Raw genomic sequence first — 22,242 nt, 5'->3', positions numbered from 1 at the left:
TCCAACTGCTGAGCAAGTGCTTGGTCATTGGGGAGGCATCACCCACAGCAACCATCCATCTCCCACACCTCCTCAAACTCCTTCACCAAGCATATGAAGGACAATGCTCCAAAGACCCCATGCTATCAGGTAGTGACAGTAATGTGCAATGTTACCCATAACCTCCCAACAAGGGGTATTTTGGTTCAATATATATGGAATACAGTAAAGCCTCATTGATTCAGGCTTTATTAACCTGAAATGGGTGATAATTTGGTTAACATTTACTTCTCAAATCATTTATTCATAAATAGGACAAAGTTTAATAATGCAGTTGTGATTATAAAGATGATCAAACATTTAAAAAGATTTCAAGTTGGGGCACCTGGGTGGCTCAGTCGGTTGAGCATTTGACTCTTCATTTCAACTCAAGCCATGATCTCAGGGTTGTGGGATGGAGCCTGTGTCAGACTCCACACCGAGCCCGTGCTCGAGGGGTGCTTGAATCTCAGCCTGCTTGAGATTCTCTCTCTCCTCCTCCGCCCGCCCCCCACCCTCCGCCCCACTCGGGCTCATGCGCACTGGTGCACTCTCTCTAAAATAAAAAAAAAAATTAAAAAAAATTAAAAAATTAAAATATTTCAAGTAAACTCATAGGGCTTTAGAAACACCGATTTATATAGTCATCCACTATTTCTTTATGTGTAATTATGTAATTTGTTCATCTCCCAAATAGCTGCAATAGATAATACCACTGATCTACTTCCAGGGCTGGAAACAACAATAATAGTGACTACAAAATTTATTGAGAGCTACAAAAATTTTGTTACACATTTGTAATGTGAACAATCAAAAACTTAAAAATGACTTTTAAAAATCACATTAATAGATTTGGTCAAAATGCATCCTTTCGAGGAAGGCCCCTGTACTCATGTATAAAATGACAAGCCTTGAAGTCTGTTGTGCAGCTCTATTGCTAGAATTGAGAAGAAATTAGAAATATAGGGACACCCTCCCATAGGAGACACTAATTCATTCAAACAACATCTGTAAAGACAAGCTATGTGGGGAAAGGACTAGCCTATTTTTTTTAATTTTTTTTAACGTTTATTTATTTTTGAGACAGAGAGAGACAGAGCATGAACGGGGGAGGGTCAGAGAGAGGGAGACACAGAATCTGAAACAGGCTCCAGGCTCTGAGCGGTCAGCACAGAGCCCGACGCGGGGCTCGAACTCACGGACTGCGAGATCATGACCTGAGCCGAAGTCGGATGCTCAACCGACTGAGCCACCCAGGCGCCCCAGGACTAGCCTATTATAGAAGGCTACACGTGCTTAGTTTGGGGCATATCACTTGGATTTCTCACCATCCCCTAATTTTCACTAAATGTAGTTTAAAAACTGAAACTTGAAAAGCAGAAATAAAATGGGATTTCCAAGCCATGTCTACCTAATTGCCAATCTGCTTTCCCCACAAAGGCATTTTGGTGATACTCCATCATATTAATCTTCAAAATATTTGTAACAAATCTCTGCGAGATGATTTAATGTTATAAGATTATGATCCAATTGATTTACCTATTTGTATGTCCAGGTACACATGTTAAAAGAAAATAAATTTATCTCTTGGTTTTTTCAAGTGGATTAACAAAGCACTGAAATATATCTGACATCACCCTGGTAAATTACTATGGTATTTTAACTTTTACTACAACTGCATTGACTTATACAGTCGAAGAGTCTTCTCTTTCCTTTCAGATCTTTCATTTTTTGTAGATGACTTTTCCTTTAGCTATAACATATTCAATTAATTCGTGATGGCCTCCAAACTGGTAAATCAAATGCTCCCATCTAGAAAGAAATCAAACGTACTTTAATGTATACAAGCCAAAATTATCCCTTTGTCAATAAATGCTAATTTAAAAATACATTCTCTCAAAATTTCTTCATACTTTGTCATTGGTATTTGGGCTTTTAAAAAAATAGATTACATGATGACTGGTCTACGACTTAAATACGGTTTAATGATGTTATTTAAGTATTTGATCTTAACATATTTGATCCTATTAAGTGATGTACAAAAAGTAACATCAGTATCATTTTCAATAGAAAGAGTGAGGAGTAGAATTACAGAGCCTCGTTCTTCTGTCAAACACGAAGTCCAAGGACTACAATAGGCTGGCTAGGGTCAAGGAGCCATAGGATTAACAACTTTAAGACAGAAAAGTTAAGACTCAGTTGTCACACTGGGGGCCCAATTAGCAGCAGGCTGTGGGTGAGTAACCAGGGGCAGGAAAACTTAAGCCTTTGGGGATCTGGTAGGAGCGAGAAGACGCCAGAGAGGTAATGAATCAGAACCAGGGTGACGAGCCAGAGTTGGGACATGCGTGCCCAGCACAAGCATTGGTCAGAACTCCAGCAGAAAAACTTGTGCTGGGGGGCACAAGTCCCAAGTCCAGGTCAGAACAAAAACCTGAAGATCTATGAAAGATGTAAGACAGATGAAAACACTGGACAATCTGGTCTCCTCTGTGCGGTTTAGGATCTGTAGGCAGACTTTCTGGTTAGAAAGGGATGATGATAAAGGAGATTGGGGGGCATCTGAGCCTACACGGAGCCTGATGCTAATAATTAGCAGAAAAGGCATTTAATCCCAGTCTATATATTACAACGGGCATGAAAGAAACTAGTTCAGTTGGGAGAGCACTCACCTGGATGAATTGATGATAATGAGATCTCCCTGCTTACCAACTTCCAGAGATCCATGTGTGTGAGATTTTCCCAGCGCATAAGCTGCATTGATAGTGGCAGCCGCCAAGGCCTCAGGCATGGACATTCTCATGTTCACACAGGCCAGATGCATGACCATTGGCTAAGGCAAGAAAGAACAGTGTTAGAGGAAAGTAACAAAATGGCAACTTCTACCTGGACATTTCTCAACGCAGCACAACCAATAATGGAAATTAAATAAATAGGAGGAACTGGCTAAACTAGTATGAGAAAAGTTATAATTCACATGTAAAGATTCTTATGCTTTGGAGAAGATCCCTTTATTAATACAGATTTCCCACCCCCACCTCCGCCACATATGGAGTATTTATTCACAACTTTTCAAGACCACTAAGCTCCCCTCCACACTCACTCACTAAAACTTCTTTGAGCTTGTGCTAACCTCCAAGACAGGAATAAGCTATTGTCAAACCACAACGCCCAAGGCGGAATCAAAAAATTATGCAGGTAGAACTTTCTCTCCCCTCTCTATGCCTGGAGGCATTCATGTGGGGCAGAAATATCCAATTATTCTGTCGTCTACACTTTTTTTCTTGTTTCACAGGAAAATATTTTTTAGATCTTTGGAACATTTTAGCAGTTAGTGAACTAGTTTTAAATTATTTATACACTTGGTGGAAGACTGATTCTCTGCTCAGAAAGGCACATTAAAAATAATTACCATTGAAAGGCAATATGCGTTAGGGTTGAAATCACTGCCCAGAGCAACGATTACCCCTTCATCTAACATCTTCCTAGCCCGAGGTTGCTTCAGTCTAAGACAAGGGGGAAAAAGAAAAAAAAAAAAAAAAAAAAAAAAAAGATGTCAGTCTCTGGAAGTGGAGCTTCTGCAGACTAGATGTTCAGAATGGAAGCAGACTTAAGATATCCAACCCATTTGTGTTCTGGAAGAAGAAACAGAAACTCAAGGTTAAGTGATTAATGGTGATGTGGAAGCCTAGGACTTCTGACTTTTATCATTCTGCTTTTGAAATGACTTGGCTATGATTAACTTCTTTAATTTGGGAGTGTTCATTTTGGCAATTTTTTTAATGTTTATTCACTTAGAGAGAGAGAGAGAGAGAGAGAGGGAGCACACATGCATGCAAGCAGGGGAGGGGCAGAGAGAGAGAATCCCAATCAGCCTCCACGCTGTTAGCACAGAGCCGCTATATGGGGATCGAATTCACGAACCCCTGAGATCGTGACCTGAGCTGAGATCAAGAGGCGGCACTTAAACTGAGCCACCCAGGTGCCCCTATTTTGGCAATCTTTATATACATCCAAAAATTCCTGCTAAGGAAGAAAAATACAACTTAAATTTTTTCAAATGTAACAAACTTTTTTTTGACTCCCAAATATAAACAATGAAGTTTTAAAAAATGTTATTTCTATTAACTTCAATTTTGCAATTTTTTATTCATATTTCTCTCCCTCCTTGCACAGGGGGTGGGGGGAAGGGTCTCGGACATTTTTTGTGGCCCTTTAAAATCCTGAAGGCCCAAGAATCTAATATGTAAAATATTTGTGCTTCTTCCTAGGGTACATTCTCCCTGACCTCCTTGGCACAATATTATTTATTCTTTAGGACATGACTCAAAAGTTATGTCAGAGATAAACAGAGCCAAACACTAGTTAAAATGCTGAAGACAAACTGTATTCAGTAATAACGACTGCAGAAGGGAAAAGAGTCCCATGTGGACTGGACTGTTTTGATCTGTGCAGTGCTAACTGGGTGTTTTAAGAAAGAACGAGGAGATCAGGAGGAAAAAGGGGCAGAGGGAGTTGAGTAGAGCCAGGGAAGTGAAAATTTTCTAAAAGCATGAGAGATGGGCCAGTATGATCTGCGTTTGTTCACTGGCACTGGTTTGTTCTCTGGAGGAGAAACAAACTTCACTACCTTTACAAAAAGAGGCAGGGGCATAAGCTGGTGCAGTGTACCCACCAGGCTGGGAACTAGGGACAGAGTTGTCTTCTTGAATGTTTGCCTTTTGAAGAGAGGGCTCTAAGGTCCTTGAGGAGACAATCCTGCTTGGGTGGTGGAAGATTTATATCTCAAAGGAGCAGAGAAAGGGGCACCTGCATGGCTCAGTCAGATGAGCGTCCGACTTCAGCTCAAGTCATGATCTCACAGTTGGTGAGTTTGAGCCCCGCATCGGGCTCTGTACTGACAGCTCGGAGCCTGGAGCCTGCTTTGGATTCTGTGTCTCCCTCTCTCTCTGTTCCTCCCTGCTGCTCTTTCTCTCTCTCTCTCTCTTTCTCTCTCTCTCTCTCTCTATCTCTCTCTCAAAAATAAATAAAGATTTAAAAAAAATTTTTAATTAAAAAAAAAAAAGGAGCAGAGAAAGAATTTACAATTGCAAGCTTTGTAAAGTTACTGCTCTAAGAGGAAGTCCAGGGGTCCAGCTGCCTGTCGCCTGGTTTTGTTGGAACAAACACTTAATTCCCCTGTCAGGTTGGGCTTTCTCAGGCAGGCACTATAAGGGGCACGGGTCATCCTAGGGATGCAGTCTTGAGCTATCAGACTCTACGCTAGTGTTTACTCAGGCTCACAGTGTCGGGGGGAGGAAGACAGATAAAATCGGTTGTGCTGAGAGTCTACAGGTTTTACAGGCCAAGACTGAGGTCCTTGAAACATTCACAGTCTATGACTGACAATTTGCAGGATGACCTGAGATAATGTTCCTCAACTAGGATAATATATGAGAGGAGGTGGGTGAAGCAGAGATAAGGGTGAGGAAAGGTAGAGCTTAAAATTTCCCCACGGTTCATTCTGATGGCCTCCCCTCCCCTTCCAGAAATACTTCAGGAGGTAAAAAAAGAAAAAAAGAAAAAGCAAAAGTGAGGCTGTAGAAGTCTCAAGGGAGTGCCAGAAAAACTAAGGTGAATGTATCCGGAATAAATGTAAACAGTACACACAAAGATGCATAAAATAATGATTACAGCAAGTCCTTGAGTAGCGTAAGGCAACTGTTACTCTGGAAATGAGAGGCAAGAGAATTCAGGGCAGGGGCACCGGGGTGGCTCAGTTGGTTGAGCGTCTGACCTCGGTTCAGTTCGTGATCTCATGGCTTATGAGTTCAAGCCTCACATCAAGCTCTCTGCTGTCAGCACAGAGCCCACTTCAGATCCTCTGTCCCCATCTCTCTCTGCCCCTATCCCGCTTGTGCACATTCTCTCCCCACCCCCTCCCTCTCTCTCAAAAATAAACAAACACTTGGAGAGAAAAAAAGAGAGAGAATTATGGCATCCCCCTCTCTCTCCACCCTCCTCCCCCACTTGTGCTCTCTCTCTCTCTCTCTCTCTCTCTCTCAAAATAAATAAGCATATAGAGAGGAAAAAAAAAGGAGGGAGAATTCAGGGCATGACAGGGAGCCCTGCAAATTGCTCCTGTTGGAGAGATCAGAAAAATTCCAGAACAGAGAAGCCAGAGAGAAAAGTGTGGCCTTGTCTGTGATTCTTCCTGTTGTCCAAACTGCGTGACCAACCCATCTTGTGGTGACCACAGATGGCAGCCCCCTCTGGCAGCGGGACAAAGTTCTGACTTTTATTGCTGAGCTGCCCTTCATACTTCAAGTGTCAGAGTTTCGCTCCATCTTAAGAGATTCAAAGTGAGTTAAAAGTGTTCCTTGGTTGATGGAAAATTAACCAGATTAAGTATTGATTGATGACTTCAGTTGATGATTGCTGAGACTTGCTGTAAATGCCAAGATACCAAGGACGGTTACTGATCGATATTTCCTGGTCGTAATCTACATTATGTCTACTCTTTACATTAAGAGAAGAGTAATAATAAGAGAAATGTATAATATTATACATATGTGTATAAATCATACTCTATTTGAGAAAAGCACTGCAATATTCCTTTCTTCTCTCTTATAAAGGTTACTCAAAGCCTGGCTTTTCAATCGCTAAGGCCGAGTGTCCCAATCCCGGCACAGTTCATATTGTGGCTGGGTAATTCTTGGGCAGGACAACTCTCTGTGGTGGGAGGCTGCTCTGTGCACTGTGGGGATGTTTAGGTGCATCCCTGGCCTCTACTCACTAGATGCCAGCAGCGCCCCCTAGTCATGACAACCCAAACTGCCTCCAGACATGGTCCAATGTCCGAAACGGCAGTTATGATGATGAACTATGGGCTAGGTGCATTCAATCCATAGAGGGCAAACAGCAAAATTCCTGGGAAGATTTCACAAAATATACTTAGACATCTCCTCTTTCCTCCCACCTCCGGGATTTGTGAAGATTGAGGTACCTACTTGCATCCTCTTAGAAAACAGCTCCTTCAGATTCTGAATATTGCTAAATATCTCTAACATCTTATGCATGTTTTTTTAAGTAGAAAGTCCATTACATTGGTTTCTAATGATAAAAGTGATGCATGATTTTTAATTGGAAAATCCCAAAAAGGAGGGAAAAAAAGAATGAGAAAGCTCCACTCTTCGCAATAATCCCACCACTCAAATGCCATTTGGGTCCAAGCTCTTTCCTCAGAATAATGCATCTCTGTACCTGACTCCAGAATTGGCATCTCCCATGGGCTCAGTTTTCCTGATCTGCATTTTTCAGGAATTTGGAAGGACAATGAAATACTATTTAGGCATCTCGGTCTGCATCCTCACGGCTTGCACGGGCAGCTCACCTCAGCATGTAGGCGGTGGTGGGCAGGAGGACAGCGGAGCTCCTGGCCGTTGCCATGGCAGCGATGCCTTCATCGCTCACTTCTTCCAGGTGACTGATCGCCTGAGCTCCCAGCTCAGCTCCCAGCTAAGCAGAATGGGCAGAGAGAGAAAGGTTTCACCACCAACAACAATAACCAACAAAGTGCCAGAACATTGTTTTCCCTGCAAAAATAAACAGCGCTCTATTATGAAAATTTCTTGGCAACTGCCTCTTGAAAACAGAAGCCCCCAAATGGGTAAAGGCTCTGTCAAGGACATTCACTTGAAAATGAGCTAGTGTGCTACTTTAAAAACTATTCTTAAATATAAGGGCTTACTGATATTCTTCAGGCATTTGCTAAAAAAGAAAACTTCATGAATCTTATGGATCAGAATAGAACATTGAGTGACATTGGTAATAAAATCTGATTCTTCTAGCATCATAAAAACACCATAAAGAAAGGTATATTGGATTGCATTGACTCAGTGAAAAGAGATCAATTAAGAAAACAAACTTTAAAAATGGAATTGTATGTATAATTCGAGAATATCTACTTGAGCTTGATGTCTCTCCAGGTGAAAAGTCTGGGCTTGATTGTCAGAGGAATACCAAGAGGAGGTAATCTTATAGTAATAATGAGAACATGGCATTTAAGTGGGTTTCTTCTCGGGTTGACATACCCCCCCCCCACACACACACACATACACACTGCCCCAGTCTGAAAGGTGATATGGTAAGCACTCCAAGGCAAGGAAAGTAGACTAATTTTTGACATTACACCATGGTCCAGGGAGGCAGCGATGCCCACACCAGGGCAGGAAAGAGCTGGCCCCACATCAGTAGGAGCTCAGGTCTAATAGCCTTTTGATTTGGGCTTCTGGAGAGTCCAATATTCCATAGACAGACTTTGCTCCCCAGGGGGAGTTTCTTTCCAACCTTGGAATCACCTTCACTTTTCCAAACTTGATTTGTTCATCCTGGATACTGACCTCTATTGATTTAACTGGCCAGTCACTCTCTATGACCAAGAGTATCTTGTTGACCACCTAGTTCACATTCATTCAACATTCAACAAATATTTACTCTCTAAAGGCCATCTGTATGCCAGGTATTGTGCTAACCCCCAGGGATAGGGCTGTGAAGGTGTGGGTACAGTCCTCAGCGTGTTTACGGTCCAGTAGGGATCACAGAGGCAATTTGAACACAGTGGGACAAGCATAGGGAGGGACTATAGCCCATTCTTGGAGAGCTCTGGGAAGGGTCCCAGAGAAGTGGTAGCTAAGATGAAACATGGAGGGGAGTTAGAGTGAGCCAGAGAAGGGACACTCAGATTAGAGAAAGCATATCCAGAGGCATGGGTTATTAGGTATACTAAAACTATTTACTGTGATTGGCTCATGGTAAAGAGGGCAGAGAAAGAGGAAGATGGGAGGTGAGCGAGAGCTGGATCTGGTAAGTCTACATGTGCTGAGTTTGGGATTCATCCTGCCAGCACTGGTGAGCCTTGCAGGGGTTTTCAGCAACAGAGAGGAAAATACAATGCACTGTAGGGAATGGATTAAAGGAATGAATTGAAGTGCAGGAAGTGTGGATGCAAGGAGAAAAGCTGTTGCAGGAGCTGAGAGCTGATGGTGGTTTGAACTAGGCAGTAGGGTGAAGAGAAGTAAACTGAGAGATATTCAGGAAATAAACTGGGAGCTCTCGCAGATTGGTTGAAATGTGACAGGTAAGATGGGGAGGAGACCAAGTGATGTCCAAATTTTTGGCTTAGGCAATACATAGGTAAATGGGGTCATCCACTGGGCAGGAAACACGGGACAAGATTTGGAAGTGATTTCAAGAGATCACATTACATGTGCTATCGTTGAGACACATGTGGAGTATCCACATCTATATTTTTGCCCCAATGGCAGTTATTTATTTTGCTCCAGGGTTTAGAGGAGTGACATCTAGATTCACAACTGAGGGAATTTTGTCTGTTTCATTCACTGCTGAATTCTCAATGCCTAGGACAGTGCCTGGCACACACTCAAGTATTTGTGAAAAGCATGAATAAATGAATCTGAGCAAGACATGCAGATCAGAAAATCATCCGGTGACTACTAATGGGGCACTCCACCAACATTCACCTGGAGGCTGCCACAGAAAACCCCTGGAAGCCACATGTGAACTTAGTAGACTCTGCCAGTGTAGCTTTGTGTTCCAACCAAGCTATGTTCTGAATTTGATAAACAAGATCACAAAGGTACTTCTCTTCCTACTAATACCACCAGCAGGTGATAATAAAAGTAAATGGCCGGCAAAAAAGTAAATTTCTAATAGAGGTCAGCGATTCCAAGTCTCAACCCGACCAGCCCTCGCATTTGTTCAAACGAGTTCTCCCATTCTCTATCTTTTCGAAAGGCTATTCCTAACTCTGAACAAACTAAGGAAGTTTTCCACCGCACGAATCTTGACAAAGGAAAAGCCAAAGGTCAACCACACCTCAGCAGCCTTCATAGGATGGAGTTCATCCCCATGAAAGTTAATCTGTAATCCTAGATCTTTTCCACTTTGAAGAATCCTTCTGGTGGAATTGAGATCAAAGACGCCTTTCTCACAGAACACATCTATATTGTCCACGTGTATTTCCCCACGGCTGCCAAGCTCCTTCAGCTTTGGGAGGTGGTTATTGATGATTTCATCAGCAGCTTCTGTAGCAGTCTTTCCTCTGAGGGAAGAAAATGAGGTTACATGGGAAAAACAATTTTTTTAATTGAAGAAAGGCTTTTCTGGCACTTGAAGAACCTGACAAACTGTAGGCAAATGACCTTAAGATAGAGAAATAATTAAAGCAATAACTCAGGAGTCTTAACAATTGGGCTATAGCAGGGATATTGACAAGATTTCTGTACACACAGACCCTGGACACAGAGACTCAAATGGCTCATCCATTCTGGTTCAGCCATGTTGCCTTTGAGAATGCCAGCAAGGCTCCCTGCCTGAGAAACTAAACACTCTTTTCAAAAACACTTAGAGAGCATCCTGGATGCTTCCCTGACAACCAACTGCAGGGCCCCCTACCTGGGCCCTAGCAATCACTTTTCTTCTTCCACACTATTTCTAGAAGCATCAGCCTAAGGCTTCCTATCTCACCATTTGGAACCACGAGGAAAGAGGATCATGAGAGGCCCTGAAATTCTAAGATTCTGAAATAGTTATGTGTTAGACAGGGCTGGGCTTCTGAAGTCAGACGGACACAGAGCTCTGCTCTTTGCTGGCTACACAACTTTGGACATGCTATTTAGCCGTCATTTGGCATACTCTGAGGCTCAGGCTGTATGTATCTTTGGGGATCAAGATGTAGCCCTCAGAGACTCATTAGCAGATAGAGAACATTCTGTAAAACTTTAGCACTATATGGGGCACCTGGGTGGCTTAGTTGGTTAAGCGTCCGACTTTGGCTCAGGTCATCATCTCACAGTCTGTGGGTTCGAGCCCCTTATCGGGCTCTGTGCTGACAGCTCAGAGCCTGGAGCCTGATTCAGATTCTGTGTCTCCCTCTCTCTCTGCCCCTCCCCTGCTCACTCTCTGTCTCTCAAAAGTGAATAAAAAAAACATTTAAAAAAATTTTAGCCCTATATTTGGAACATAAAAGTCTCTTGTTCCACAAAAACCGTTTTGGTAGGAAGACAGAGGTGGACCATGAGGAGACAGGCACTTACATATACTGTTTCCAATTCTCAAGACAATCATATAGAGAGTGTGTTCTCTCACTGCTTTACCAATGTTCAAAAGAGTTAAGTGATGCCCTCAAAATCACCCAGTGGGAAAGTAGCCAAGCTGGATTCAAACCCAGGTCTGGTATGGCTCCAAAGCCTGAGACTTCTCTACCATGTTACACTGCCTTTCATCCACCTTATGTTCCATTTGGGGAAAAATAAAAAATCCATTTTCTGTAGACAGATGTCCCAAAAGTCTTAGTGCAGTTTTAAGCTTTAATAATAATCTCAGAAGTAGAAATGCTACACACATACAAAAACATCATTGGAAATATTAAGTATTTATGTTTCAACTTAATTAGCTCTGTGAATTTTAAGTAATAAATTTAATGTTAATTTTTAAATTTTCTCTGATTAAAAATGATAAACCAAAAATTCACATTAAACTTATTTTTCAAATACACAAAAGTGAATAAATGTAAAAATATATAAATTATTAAACTTTCAAAGAATTTCAGTAAGCCTGTGGCACTTATGTATCTACATTATCAAAACTCAAAACTGCACTAAGACTTTGCCCTGTTAATTGTCAAGTCCTGGATTTCTTTGGACCTTTTAGTTCTAGAACTGCGGGCTTTTGGGTCTAGAAATTTCAGGACAGATAAAGTACAAAGGCAGAAAGGGACATAATTCTCTACAGTAAAGCCATATAGGAGAAACTTTTTGGATAAAGGGAAAGCTAAAAACACATTTACAACAAGAAAACATGTTTGGTGCTAAACAAGTAAACAGATGAACAAAATTAAAAACCATTCTGAGTCTTCTTGCCTTACAGATGTGATCTATCTCCTACAGAGTGTTTCTCTGAATCTCTAATGTGTGATTATGCTGTCACGGGCAACTATTTAAAGTAGCATCTGTCATTTTAAAGGATCTATACGGGGGGGGGGGGGGGGCATTGCTTTTTGTTAACCGAAAGAGTTTTGAACATCTCTTCCTCCTTCATCATTAAGGGACTAGCAAACTGATAGGTCCGGTGGGGATCGCCTTCCTAAAACCACCAGCATGAGATGTCTATTAGAATCAGAACACCTCTCTAATGGCTTCTACCGGACTCTTCTGCAAGAACTAAAGCGTGGATTCACCTCCACTCCCAGGAGAATGTATCCCCACTTAGGCACCACCTGCCCCCTTCCTTCTCTGTTGTCAATGCCCCAAATCAAAGCTGGGTGCCCCAGGTTGAGGTTACTTTGGCACTGAGTGAGCCCCGCAGTAAGTGGCCGAGATGCCGATGGGCCCCTGGCGCCGAGCGCGCTCAATCACACGCAGCATCTTGAGCTCCGTCTCCAGGTTGAGGCCGTATCCGCTCTTGCACTCCACCAGTGTGGTCCCCGCCCTCATCATGCACTGCAACCGCTGCTGAAAGGAGCAGAATAACTCCTCCTCCGAGGCTTGGCGCGTGTGCTCCACAGTGAAGTTGATGCCTCCTCCAGCCTGGTGAATTTCCATGTACGTGGCTCCTGCCAACTGAACACAGGGCTCACCCTTAGGCCGGGCACAGGCACGAGGTTGCAGGCAGGTCCACAGAGCCTACCTCCAGGGTTGATATTCAAAATGATTTAACAACTGATATGTCAGGGACACCAGCAGATGGGAAAGGATGCTGGGACACATAGCCGTGGAAGCCCCTACTCTGCCAGGGTGATGGGGGGGCCGAAGGAACATGGGTACCTCAGGAAGGACTGGGGTGGCAGAAATGGGAGATGTGGTGGGGAGCACTTCCAATCTCAGGCAGCAGCAACAATTTACCAACCAGCCCATGAGTATTTCAGTATTTTAATAACCCAGTTGGCCCCAATGTGTGCCAGCTAAGACTCCGTCTATCCGTAGCACCTATGGATGAGAAAACAAAGCTTAGACAATTTGGGAACCCCACTGCAGCTATTCCAAACATCTACTAAAGAGACCCAGGGGGGTTTCCCACCTCTCAGTATCTGGCCACTAGAGTTTGGGGCCTGACCTCTGTGACTCAAGCAGAGAAGCTCTTCCTGGGATCCCACGGGGCTCCAGTTACTCTAGGCAGCAAGAAGTGTGGTGCAAACAAAGTATGCCAACCTGGGATCCCCCTGTCAGAGTTTCTCGTCTGGGTTCTGCCATGGCGAGCTGGTGAACTCACTCAACAGCCATCCCTTTTCTGGGCCTCACGTTCCCCATCTATGTAATGAGATGTTTGGACTGCAAATCTCTAGGATTGTTTTTTTGGCTCTGAAATTCTGTGATTTAATAAAGAAGTCTTAAAAACAGCTCTAGTGTGTGGGGTGCCTGGGTGGCTCAGTCAGTTAGGCGTCCAACTTCGGCTCAGGTCATGATCTCACGGTTTGTGAGTTCAATCCCTGCATCAGGCTCACTGCTGTCAGCACAGAGCCTGCTTTGGATCCTCTGTCCCCCTCTCTCTCTGCTCCTTCCCTGCTGGTTCTGTCAATCTCTCTCTCTCTCTCTCTCTCTCTCTCTCTCAAAAGCAAAACTGAAACAAAACAAAAACAGCTCTTATGTGTTGAAGAAGGTACACAATATCTGAAGAAATTTCTTAGCTGTTAGGATGTACACTTAAAAACCAATGTGAAGAAAAGAGATGGAAGAACCTTAAATGCATACTGTTAAGTGAAAGAAGCCAGTCTGAAAAGGCTACATACTGTATGATTCCAACTATATGATATTCTGGAAAAGGCAACACTAAGGAAACAGTAAAAAGATCAGTGACTATTGGCTCTCAGGGGTTGGCAGGGAAAAGGATGAATAGGCAGAGCACAGAGAAACTTTAGGGCAGTGAAACCACTCTGTATGATACTATAAGGGTGTTTACATGTCATTACACATTTGTCCAAACTCATAGAACATGCAGCACCATGAGAGAACACTAGTAACTATGGACTCTGCATAATAATGATGCGTCAGTGTAGGCTCATCAATTGTAACAAAGGTACCACTCTGGTGGGGGATGTTGATAATGGGGCAGGCTGTGCATGTATGGGGTCAGGATGTATATGGGAAATCTTTGTACCTCCCACTCAATTTTGCCATGAACCTAAAACTTCTCTAAAAAATAAAATCTATTAGAAAGAAACAATGTGAAAATGGCTCCAACCAGGGATTTGAGGGCTGACCATGGCTAATTAATGAGTTGTGACACAGACTACACCTTATATTTCTTAATAAGTCTCATTTTTCAGGGAAAAAAAATACAAGACTTATTTTATTTTTTATGATTAGCAATATATTTTTCCAAGTTGGAACCAATGAATGGTGAATTTCAAACTGTTTCCTGGAGCCCCTCCAAAGGCTAGTAGGATGGAGAGGTGAAATGGGGGAAGGGAAAGAGAGGAGAAACTAGTAGAAAAAGGCAGCCCAGCTCTGTTTTAAAAGGAGGAGTCTAAAACAAACAAACAAACAAAAAACATACATACATACATAAGGATTCTACAGCTAAAATTTTTTGAGAGCTATCATACCTAAAGATTGCTGGCCCTATGCATAGTATAAAGATTTGGACAGTTATAAGTCAGTTTTGTTGTAATTTATTTTCATAGTCCAGGTCAGTAAAAAATATCCATTAAAAAGAAATGTAGACATATGTTGTTGCAAAGCTTGATAGCCTATCCACTCTTTAGAAAAAGACGTGTCTGTATTGTGCCTTATTTTGATTTACCATCATTTATTGCAGTTACCTTCATTGCAAACTCGTGAACTCTTTCACCAGCCCAGACTGGATGTGTGTGTGCATCCACCAAACCTGTAACCAATAAATCAAATCATTTTTAAATCTGAGAAATAGAAAGCCCTTAGATAGTAGGCAGACTATCTCGAACCACTCTTGGGAAAGCAGGTGATGGTCAGCCATCTCGGAGGATGATGGAGGAAGAAGAATTTGTATGGTTTCCTCCACCAAGAGGAAGGAAGCCTCTCTGCATGGCCGGTCTAGAAGCCTCTAATGGAGGAGGGTGACTCAGCATGACGAGTATATCCAATAAAGAAATACAGCTTCTTCTGCCCACTAAGCCCATGCTCACTAAGCATCCTGTTTTAAAACAGGATGTCATAGCTATTAGTTCAGCAAAACCAAGGACTGTATCACCAAGGAATAACGTGGGTGTGAAAACAGAATACAATCCCTCCCAACTTTGAGAAGGAAAAATCTGAAATCAGAAATATGAATCTTTCTTCAAAAAAAGAAATGTAGGGGCACCTGGGTGGCTCAGTCAGTTGAGCGTCCGACTTCGGCTCAGGTCATGATCTCATGGTCTGTGAGTTCGAGCCCTGCCTCAGGCTCTGTGCTGACGGCTCAGAGCCTGGAGCCTGCTTCAGATTCTGTGTCCCCCTCTCTCTCCGCCCCAACCCTGCTTGTTCTCTGTCTCTCTCTGTCTTTCAAAAATGAATAAACATAAAAAAAATTAAAAAAAAAAAAAAAAGAAATGTAGCTTAACTGAAGAGAAACTATAAAGCAATCATTTGGATTGTTTGCTTACCCAGGTCTAACTCAGTAAAATGTGTCTTTCCAGAATATTTTAAATACCTTGTGGATTAAAAGTCTCATTAATAAATAGTTCTGATTGGACTAAAATCAAGAATCTCTATTCAGATTGCTTTCTACTATTTTCTGCTTGTTTTCATAAGGTTTCACTCTGACTTTAGTTCCTGACTCCCAAGAGGCAGAAGGTAGAAGTTCTATCAGATATACATAGTATACATTTTTAAAATGTAAATTTTAGCCTCTATGTTTTGTATAGAACTCAAAATTTGTGAAACTTGCTTCAGATGATTTCATGAAGCCATAGAACATTATGTAGGAGATGATGGTTAACAAACTGATTTTGTTGTCAATCATTAAAGATTTAAATAAACTTCAGTGAAATCTCTAAGGATCCCCCCCCCCAACACACACACACTTTTCTGCCTAGAGATGTATTGTTTCACACTCTCTGTAAATTTAGAGTATATTCTGGTATTAGAAACAGCAGTTTGCCCTATCTTCCTCCCATATGAAATAGACTAGTAAAGTTCTTCCAACAGCCTTTGAACCTAAACACACCACAGCTGGTTTCTCTCTAGCATGTGACTGGGAAGAAGTGAAGTGAATGAATAAGTTTGATTCCCAGCTTGCCCTTTACCTGTCCAGCAATCTTGGGTAAGATATTTCATCCCTAAACTGGAGCTTTCTAATGTGTAACATATAGATAATGATACTTTACAGGGCAGTCATAAGGACTCAAGATGAAAACATGTTTGTAAAGCAGCTTAGACATTCAATAGTAGAAACTCAATGCACAGTAGCTATTATATTTTAGTATTATTTTGAGACCCTATTTAAAACAAGCTGCTACTCTTCTTTATGTTACTAAAACCGGATGCAGGGCTTTACTGAAAAAGAGGTTAATACCTGGCAAGATGCATTTCCCAGAACAGTCAATTCTTTCTTCAAACGTTTCTTCAGAAAACAGTGTTTGGATAGCATCAGCCCGACCAATGGCTTTTATAAACCCATCCCTGAATAAAAATCAAGAAATAATTACTAAAGTTTGGGGAAATACTATGGAAAAGCTGACTAATGATTTAAAATATGTTGCCCATGTCTTTTGGTATCAGTCAACATTTGTTGTATTTCCTACTTGCATCTGTGTCTTTGAAAAAAAAAAAAAAGACTCTAGCCACATGCAAGGCAAAAAGCCAAATCATGTGTACAGAGATTGCCAGTTGTTTGCTAAGATCAGTGTTCCCTTTCCCCCACAGTGCTAGATTCCTAAATTTTAGCTGAACACATGACCACCCAGAATGAAGACTACATTTATGGGTTTCTCATCAGCCGGGTGTGGCCCATGTGACTAAATTGTAACCAAAACGATTTTTTTTTCTCATCCTATTTCCTACTGTCTGGAAGGTGGACACCATAAGGAGAGGCGTAGCAGCCATCTTGGATGATGAAGTGAGTGAGAAAGAGGGTTGTGCACAGGAGAGCAAGATACTAGGGCCTCTGGCTTCTACAGAGTACGGCCATCAATTAGCTCTGGATTCCTACCTCTGTGCGGTTCTGTTATGCTTTTAACTAATTTTTAGCAATAACACTGGGAATGTGTTTTTTTTAATCACTTTGTTAATTAAAAATAAAACACACAGTCCCTAAAAGCTGGACTCTTACACAACCCTAAGCAGCCTCAGATAAGGGCCGAGCCCATCTTGCGCAATCGCGATGCTGTGGGGCTCTCCAGTTCAAACAGGCATCCAAACTCCATTCCCATTGCAGGCTCACCCTCCCAAACTTTGGCTGTTCTTTTACTCACGTCATTGCAGGAAGCACAGAAGCTTAGTGAAAACTGAAAATGTCCTCTTTTTTTGGTAGCTGAATCTTAACTTCCTATCACCCCAAACCATCACTATCTGAACGTCTTCCGTGGTGCTCAAGCTTTAGTGTACAAAGGGGGTTGGGCTGGAGAGTGTTTTGTAAAAACTTAAAGTCTCAGAACTCCACCGCAGAGATGCAGATTCCAAAGATCTGGAGATAGGGGGCAGGGAGGGCGTGGGGTTCAGCTTGAGAGCGTTTTTTCACCAAACGGCAACCGGAAGCTGTCACACAAGGTAGGTAGCAACAGGTGCCTAAAAGACAGGCCTGCAATGGCTCTCTGGATGCCGGAAAGCTTTTTTTTCCCCGGTTGCCTCCAGAGCGCACAAGTTAGGGAAAGGGGGCCAAGCCGGTCCCCCCAGCGCGGCCACTTACGTGCCCACCACCAGGCTGGCGCCCTCCAGCACGGCCAGGCTGTGCAGTGCGTCCCGCGCCAGGAAGCGCTCGCCGCGGGCGCACACCATCACCACTTGCTGCGCGTTCTCCAGCAGGAGGCGGTGGCCGCCCGCCATGTCGCCTCGCGCCGCGGGTCTCCGGGTGGCCGCGGAGCTCGAGCGGCGGCAGGCTAGCCGGCGGAGGAGGGTGCGGGTGGGCGGGCCGCGCCCGGGGCAGGGAGGGTGGAGCCGGGGCGGGCGCTCGAAGCCACCGCCTTCCCAATCCGCTGGGAACGCGCGCCTCCCCCCCACCCCCCGATCGTCGCAGCTGCAGTACCTGTGCCAACAACCCGAATGAAGATTAGTAATAAATGTTATCATGGAATCTCTTGTGTTTTTTTGGTCGCCCTCTTATTTTCCGAGTAAATGTGGAGACTGTTGTCCCTACTCTCCAGATTAGGAAACTGAAGCTGGGTCACCGGGAGAGAGAAGGGTGGGCTTCGTCGATCACGTGGCCAGGCGAGTCGCTGAGGGAGTCACCGAGGGGCAAGAGCGCCCAGATGGGGCCGAATGGGGGAAAACCTCTGCTCAGGGGCAGGTGCGGGAACCAGGCACAAAGAGCCGGGAGGCGCAGTGTCGGGGAACCTCTGCCCAGCCGACTGGGACGCGACCGGCCGCGGGCAGAAGGAACCTGAGGATGGGGAGGAGGGGGCTGCGGTGGGAGAGTTGCTCCTGGGTCCGCGCGGCCGAGAAGCCGGGTGGCGGGTGCCACGCGCAATTTTCGGTTGGCCAGCTCCGCTTCAGATTCCCCTACCAGAAGGTCCCCGAGATGAAGCGGGATCCAGGCGAGGGAGGATAGAGCCGAGCCTAGAGAATCGATTGGCGTTTCTGTCCTTCGTCCCGTTACTAACGGCTTCCTGAAGGATAGGTTGGACCGGCTGCTGGATCCGAACTCTTGGAGGTAAAAGTGGTTTCAGCTCAGTGCCCCCCTCACCTCCCATCCTCACACCCAGCTGTGATTGGTGGGCCTACCCTCAATTTGCCCCCCAGGTTGGAGACAGGATCAAGTTTGTTTACGGAAGATGGTCTGTAATTCTCACCGACATCTCTTCTTGCCTATCAACTGCTGTGAAAACACTGGCAGGCACTGGGTTTTGTTTTAAGTTTCTTAATCATTTTATTTTGTTTAGACGCTTTTATTAGAAGCTCTGTGTTAGATTGTGGAACTTACAAAGACGGGAAAGGCACTTTCCCTGCCCAGCAAAGACTATAATCAAAAGGAAGGCATTTGATAAACACGAATAACAGACCATAAACGCAGGCTGAGACCTGTAAGACCATAAAATGTAAAAGAAAGTCAATTTAGTGTTACTTAAAATCCATTTAAAAACAAAGAAGAGAAAGCAAAAAATCCTTTAGATGAACAAATTAGTAAGAATATACTTTAGCTCTCATATTTTGGCCATTCAAGAGAGAAACCAATTGGTAGGAAAGAGAGGAATTCAATAGAGAATGTGAATAAAAGAGACCCGGGTGTGTGTGTGGGGGGGGGGGGGCCCATATATTCCTCACAGCTCAGACACATAATCACAAACAGATGTGTGTGTCTATACACAGTTTTTTAATTTTTTTTAATGTTTATTTTTGAGAAAGAGAGCATGAACAGGGGAGGGGCAGAGAGAGGGAGACACAGAATCCAAAGTAGGCTCCAGGCTCTGAGCTGTCAGCACAGACCCCTCTGTGAGACTCAAACCCACCAACCTCAAGATCATGCTTGAGCCGAAGTCTGATGCTTAACCGATTGAGCCACCCATGCTCCCCTATAGTTTTAAAGAGAAATGTATAATAGAGAAATAATACAAGAGAAATAGAAATAGTGAAAAGCAAACATAAAGTCATAATTCATAGAAAAATATTAAAATTTTATATTATAAAATTTTTGCTAAAGATTTGAATCTGTTACATTTTGCAATTACAGGCCTATTTGCAGACTTATGAAGTTGTAGACATAAAGGAGAGGGTTAAATTATAGGAATATAGAAGGCTTTGGGGTTCGATAAACTTGTCTTAATCCTACTCTGTTACTTATGAGTTGTTTGACCTTGGGAAATGTACTTAACTTTCCTAAACCTCAGTTTTTTCATCCATTTTCTCATGCCTTTTTCTATTTTATGGATTTGTTTGAGCTTTATATAAGATGAAATGTAAAACACTTTGCCCAGTGCCTAGCTCAAATTATAGGTGTACTTGTTATTATACTACTATTCATTTTAATCCTGTTACTTGTCTTACGAGTCAATTAAGTTAAAGATTTCAGCCACTAGATCCCCTGCTGGGTTCACAGAATGTACTATGAACTTAAAGCTTACAAGTTTGGGGGAAGTCTAAAAGAAATAGTCATTCTTTTCATGGGGGTTTTTATTTGTGAGTGAACTGAGTGCATCAATTACAGTCCAGATATACAACATTGCCTGAAAAGCCCCTGCAGACAAGCAAGAAGGATAAGAGAGAACTTCTCTCCTCCTTGGTCATTGTTAAATACTTAATTATAGATAATGTCCTTCGCAATAACCAACATCCCATAGCACTTCTTAGTTTACACAGTATTTTTCACATCATCTTACTCACATTGGCCGACTTCTACTCCTGTACTCTTTCTTCCTCTTGACCCCCAGTAATTTTTTTTTCAGTTTGCAAAAGGGGCAGTCAGAAATGTCAATAGAAAAGCCCACACAAAATACGCCAGCAAGGCCTTAAAGGTCAAGCTGAAGGTAATTTCCTCATCACTGTGCTCTGCTTCTGACCTAATCAAGAGAGGCAGATCATTAAGCAGGCCAAGGACCTAGTGGTTCCTGGCTCTCAGGTAAACAAAAAATTGCTAGTTCTGGTCTCTCCACACCATCCAAGGACACAGTTCACAGCCCTTTCTCCTAGTATTTGTCCAAGTGGGTGGGAAGGAGGTGGGAAAAAAAAAAAAAAAACTGAAAGCCATTGAGTATGAATGTGTCTAAATCTTTGTATATGGGAGATAAACAAAGCTTTTTATCTCCTACTGAGAGACTCTGGAAATCCATTTTCACCGAGTTATAAAGAGAGTTGAGAAAATCAAACACAAATTGCTCTGAATAGTATCTGGGAGATACTGTTATTGTCCATTTTAGGAGTTGGTCTCAGACTTTAGGATTAGGCATTATAAAACCCCATTCTTCTTTTTCCACTTCCATAAAGCTTGGAGTGTTCAGAATGCGCACAAAGGTGGGTCAGGTTCCCCAAATCTACACTGATATTGCTGGTAGAGTCCTCTCAAATGAACCAGTTTCAGGAATTTTAGTTCAGGGTTTCTTACAAAAATTGGTTATCAGTTATCTCTCCTATTCTTGTCAAATGCTGGCAGTTATTCACGAGGCAGAACAGACTAGAAAGAGGAAAGATCTGGATATCTACCTTGAAGAAATGATAGGCAATTATTTCCCTATCAGCACACCATAAGTAGGCACACTGCATACCTTACCTGTGCTTGAAAACTGCAACGAGCCTGTAAGAAAAGTATTCGCTTCCACACCTGATGTAAGAAGAACCTTATGGAAGGTGCATTGAGTTTAATAGGATAAACCTAAGAAGAAAGTGCTGATAAGAGGCAGAAGCAGGATTTAAACCTACCTGCCATCAAGGTTAGGGTCTTCCCACGGTGTCATCCATGTTGCCCCTGTGATGATCCACATCAAAAAATTTGACTCAGTGGCCACATATAATTGCATAGAGGAAGGCTAGTATTGATTTAATCAGCCAGGATCGGTGTTCACTTGGAAGAACAGTATATTTTACACCCATGTCCCCTTAGACATTTAACATATCTCACACATAACATGTTCCTAACTGAAATGTTGATCTTCCCAATTTATCTTCCCCCCACAGCCTCTCTGTCTCCATTCATGGAAACTATCCTTTTTCTCTTGGGCTCTTTATCTCATACCCCACATCCAAACATCAGCCAGTCCTATAGGCTCTATTTTCCAAACGTATCTAGAATCAGACCACCTCTCACCTCTTCCACTACTGTCCCCATTATCTCATGCCTCCCAATGACTGTAGCCTCCCAACAGGTGTCCTTATTCCACCCCCATCCCCTTGTACAGTCTCTTCCCAGGTCAGCCATCAGAGTGGTTCATTACAGATTCTCATTTCACTGAAGAAATGACCCACAGAGCCCTTGCTATCTCTCTGACTTCATCTATCACTCTCTGCTTTGTTCACTATGCTTAAGTCCCACTAATCTCCTTGCCATTCCTCAAACACACCGGGTATCCTTCCTCTTTGGAATGCTTTCTCCAAGTACTGCTATGGTACTTACTGTGCATCTGATGCT

At 43.0% G+C, this 22,242-nt stretch overlaps 1 protein-coding gene across 3 annotated transcripts; it reads right to left on the bottom strand.

Moving 5' to 3' along the window:
* Positions 1 to 1,508: 1,508 nt before the first annotated feature.
* Positions 1,509 to 18,029, bottom strand: AMDHD1 (amidohydrolase domain containing 1). 3 transcript variants are annotated; one of them, XM_030323434.1, is made up of 9 exons: positions 17,878 to 18,029; positions 16,546 to 16,652; positions 14,837 to 14,901; positions 12,361 to 12,638; positions 9,895 to 10,120; positions 7,391 to 7,515; positions 3,431 to 3,524; positions 2,691 to 2,851; positions 1,509 to 1,830 (listed from the first exon to the last, which is right to left on the bottom strand). In XM_030323434.1, the coding sequence occupies exons 1-9, from the start codon at positions 18,012 to 18,014 to the stop codon at positions 1,743 to 1,745; spliced, it is 1,281 nt and encodes a 426-aa protein (XP_030179294.1). In that variant the 5' UTR covers positions 18,015 to 18,029; the 3' UTR covers positions 1,509 to 1,742. The 3 variants fall into 3 exon arrangements, with proteins under 3 accessions (XP_030179294.1, XP_030179295.1, XP_030179296.1); XM_030323435.1 differs by lacking the exon at positions 17,878 to 18,029 and adding an exon at positions 17,444 to 17,854; XM_030323436.1 differs by lacking the exons at positions 16,546 to 16,652; positions 17,878 to 18,029 and adding an exon at positions 12,843 to 13,004 and having other exon boundaries at positions 14,837 to 14,899.
* Between the last annotated feature and the right edge of the window lie 4,213 nt (positions 18,030 to 22,242).

The sequence above is a fragment of the Lynx canadensis genome, chromosome B4 (genome assembly GCF_007474595.2).
Source record: "Lynx canadensis isolate LIC74 chromosome B4, mLynCan4.pri.v2, whole genome shotgun sequence".
NCBI lineage: Eukaryota > Metazoa > Chordata > Mammalia > Carnivora > Felidae > Lynx > Lynx canadensis.
The sequence above is the reverse complement of the archived record's forward strand: the minus strand, read 5'-3'. Positions and strand labels throughout refer to the sequence as shown.

Excerpts from the sequence above, each read along its gene's own strand:
- AMDHD1 (XM_030323434.1), bottom strand. The coding sequence starts at position 18,014 with ATGGCGGGCGGCCACCGCCTCCTGCTGGAGAACGCGCAGCAAGTGGTG. Across the intron at positions 7,516-9,894 it reads ATCCTATGAAGGCTGCTGAG|CTGGGAGCTGAGCTGGGAGC; the intron begins GTGTGGTTGACC and ends CATTCTGCTTAG. Across the intron at positions 2,852-3,430 it reads ACGCATATTGCCTTTCAATG|CCAATGGTCATGCATCTGGC; the intron begins GTAATTATTTTT and ends TTCTTGCCTTAG.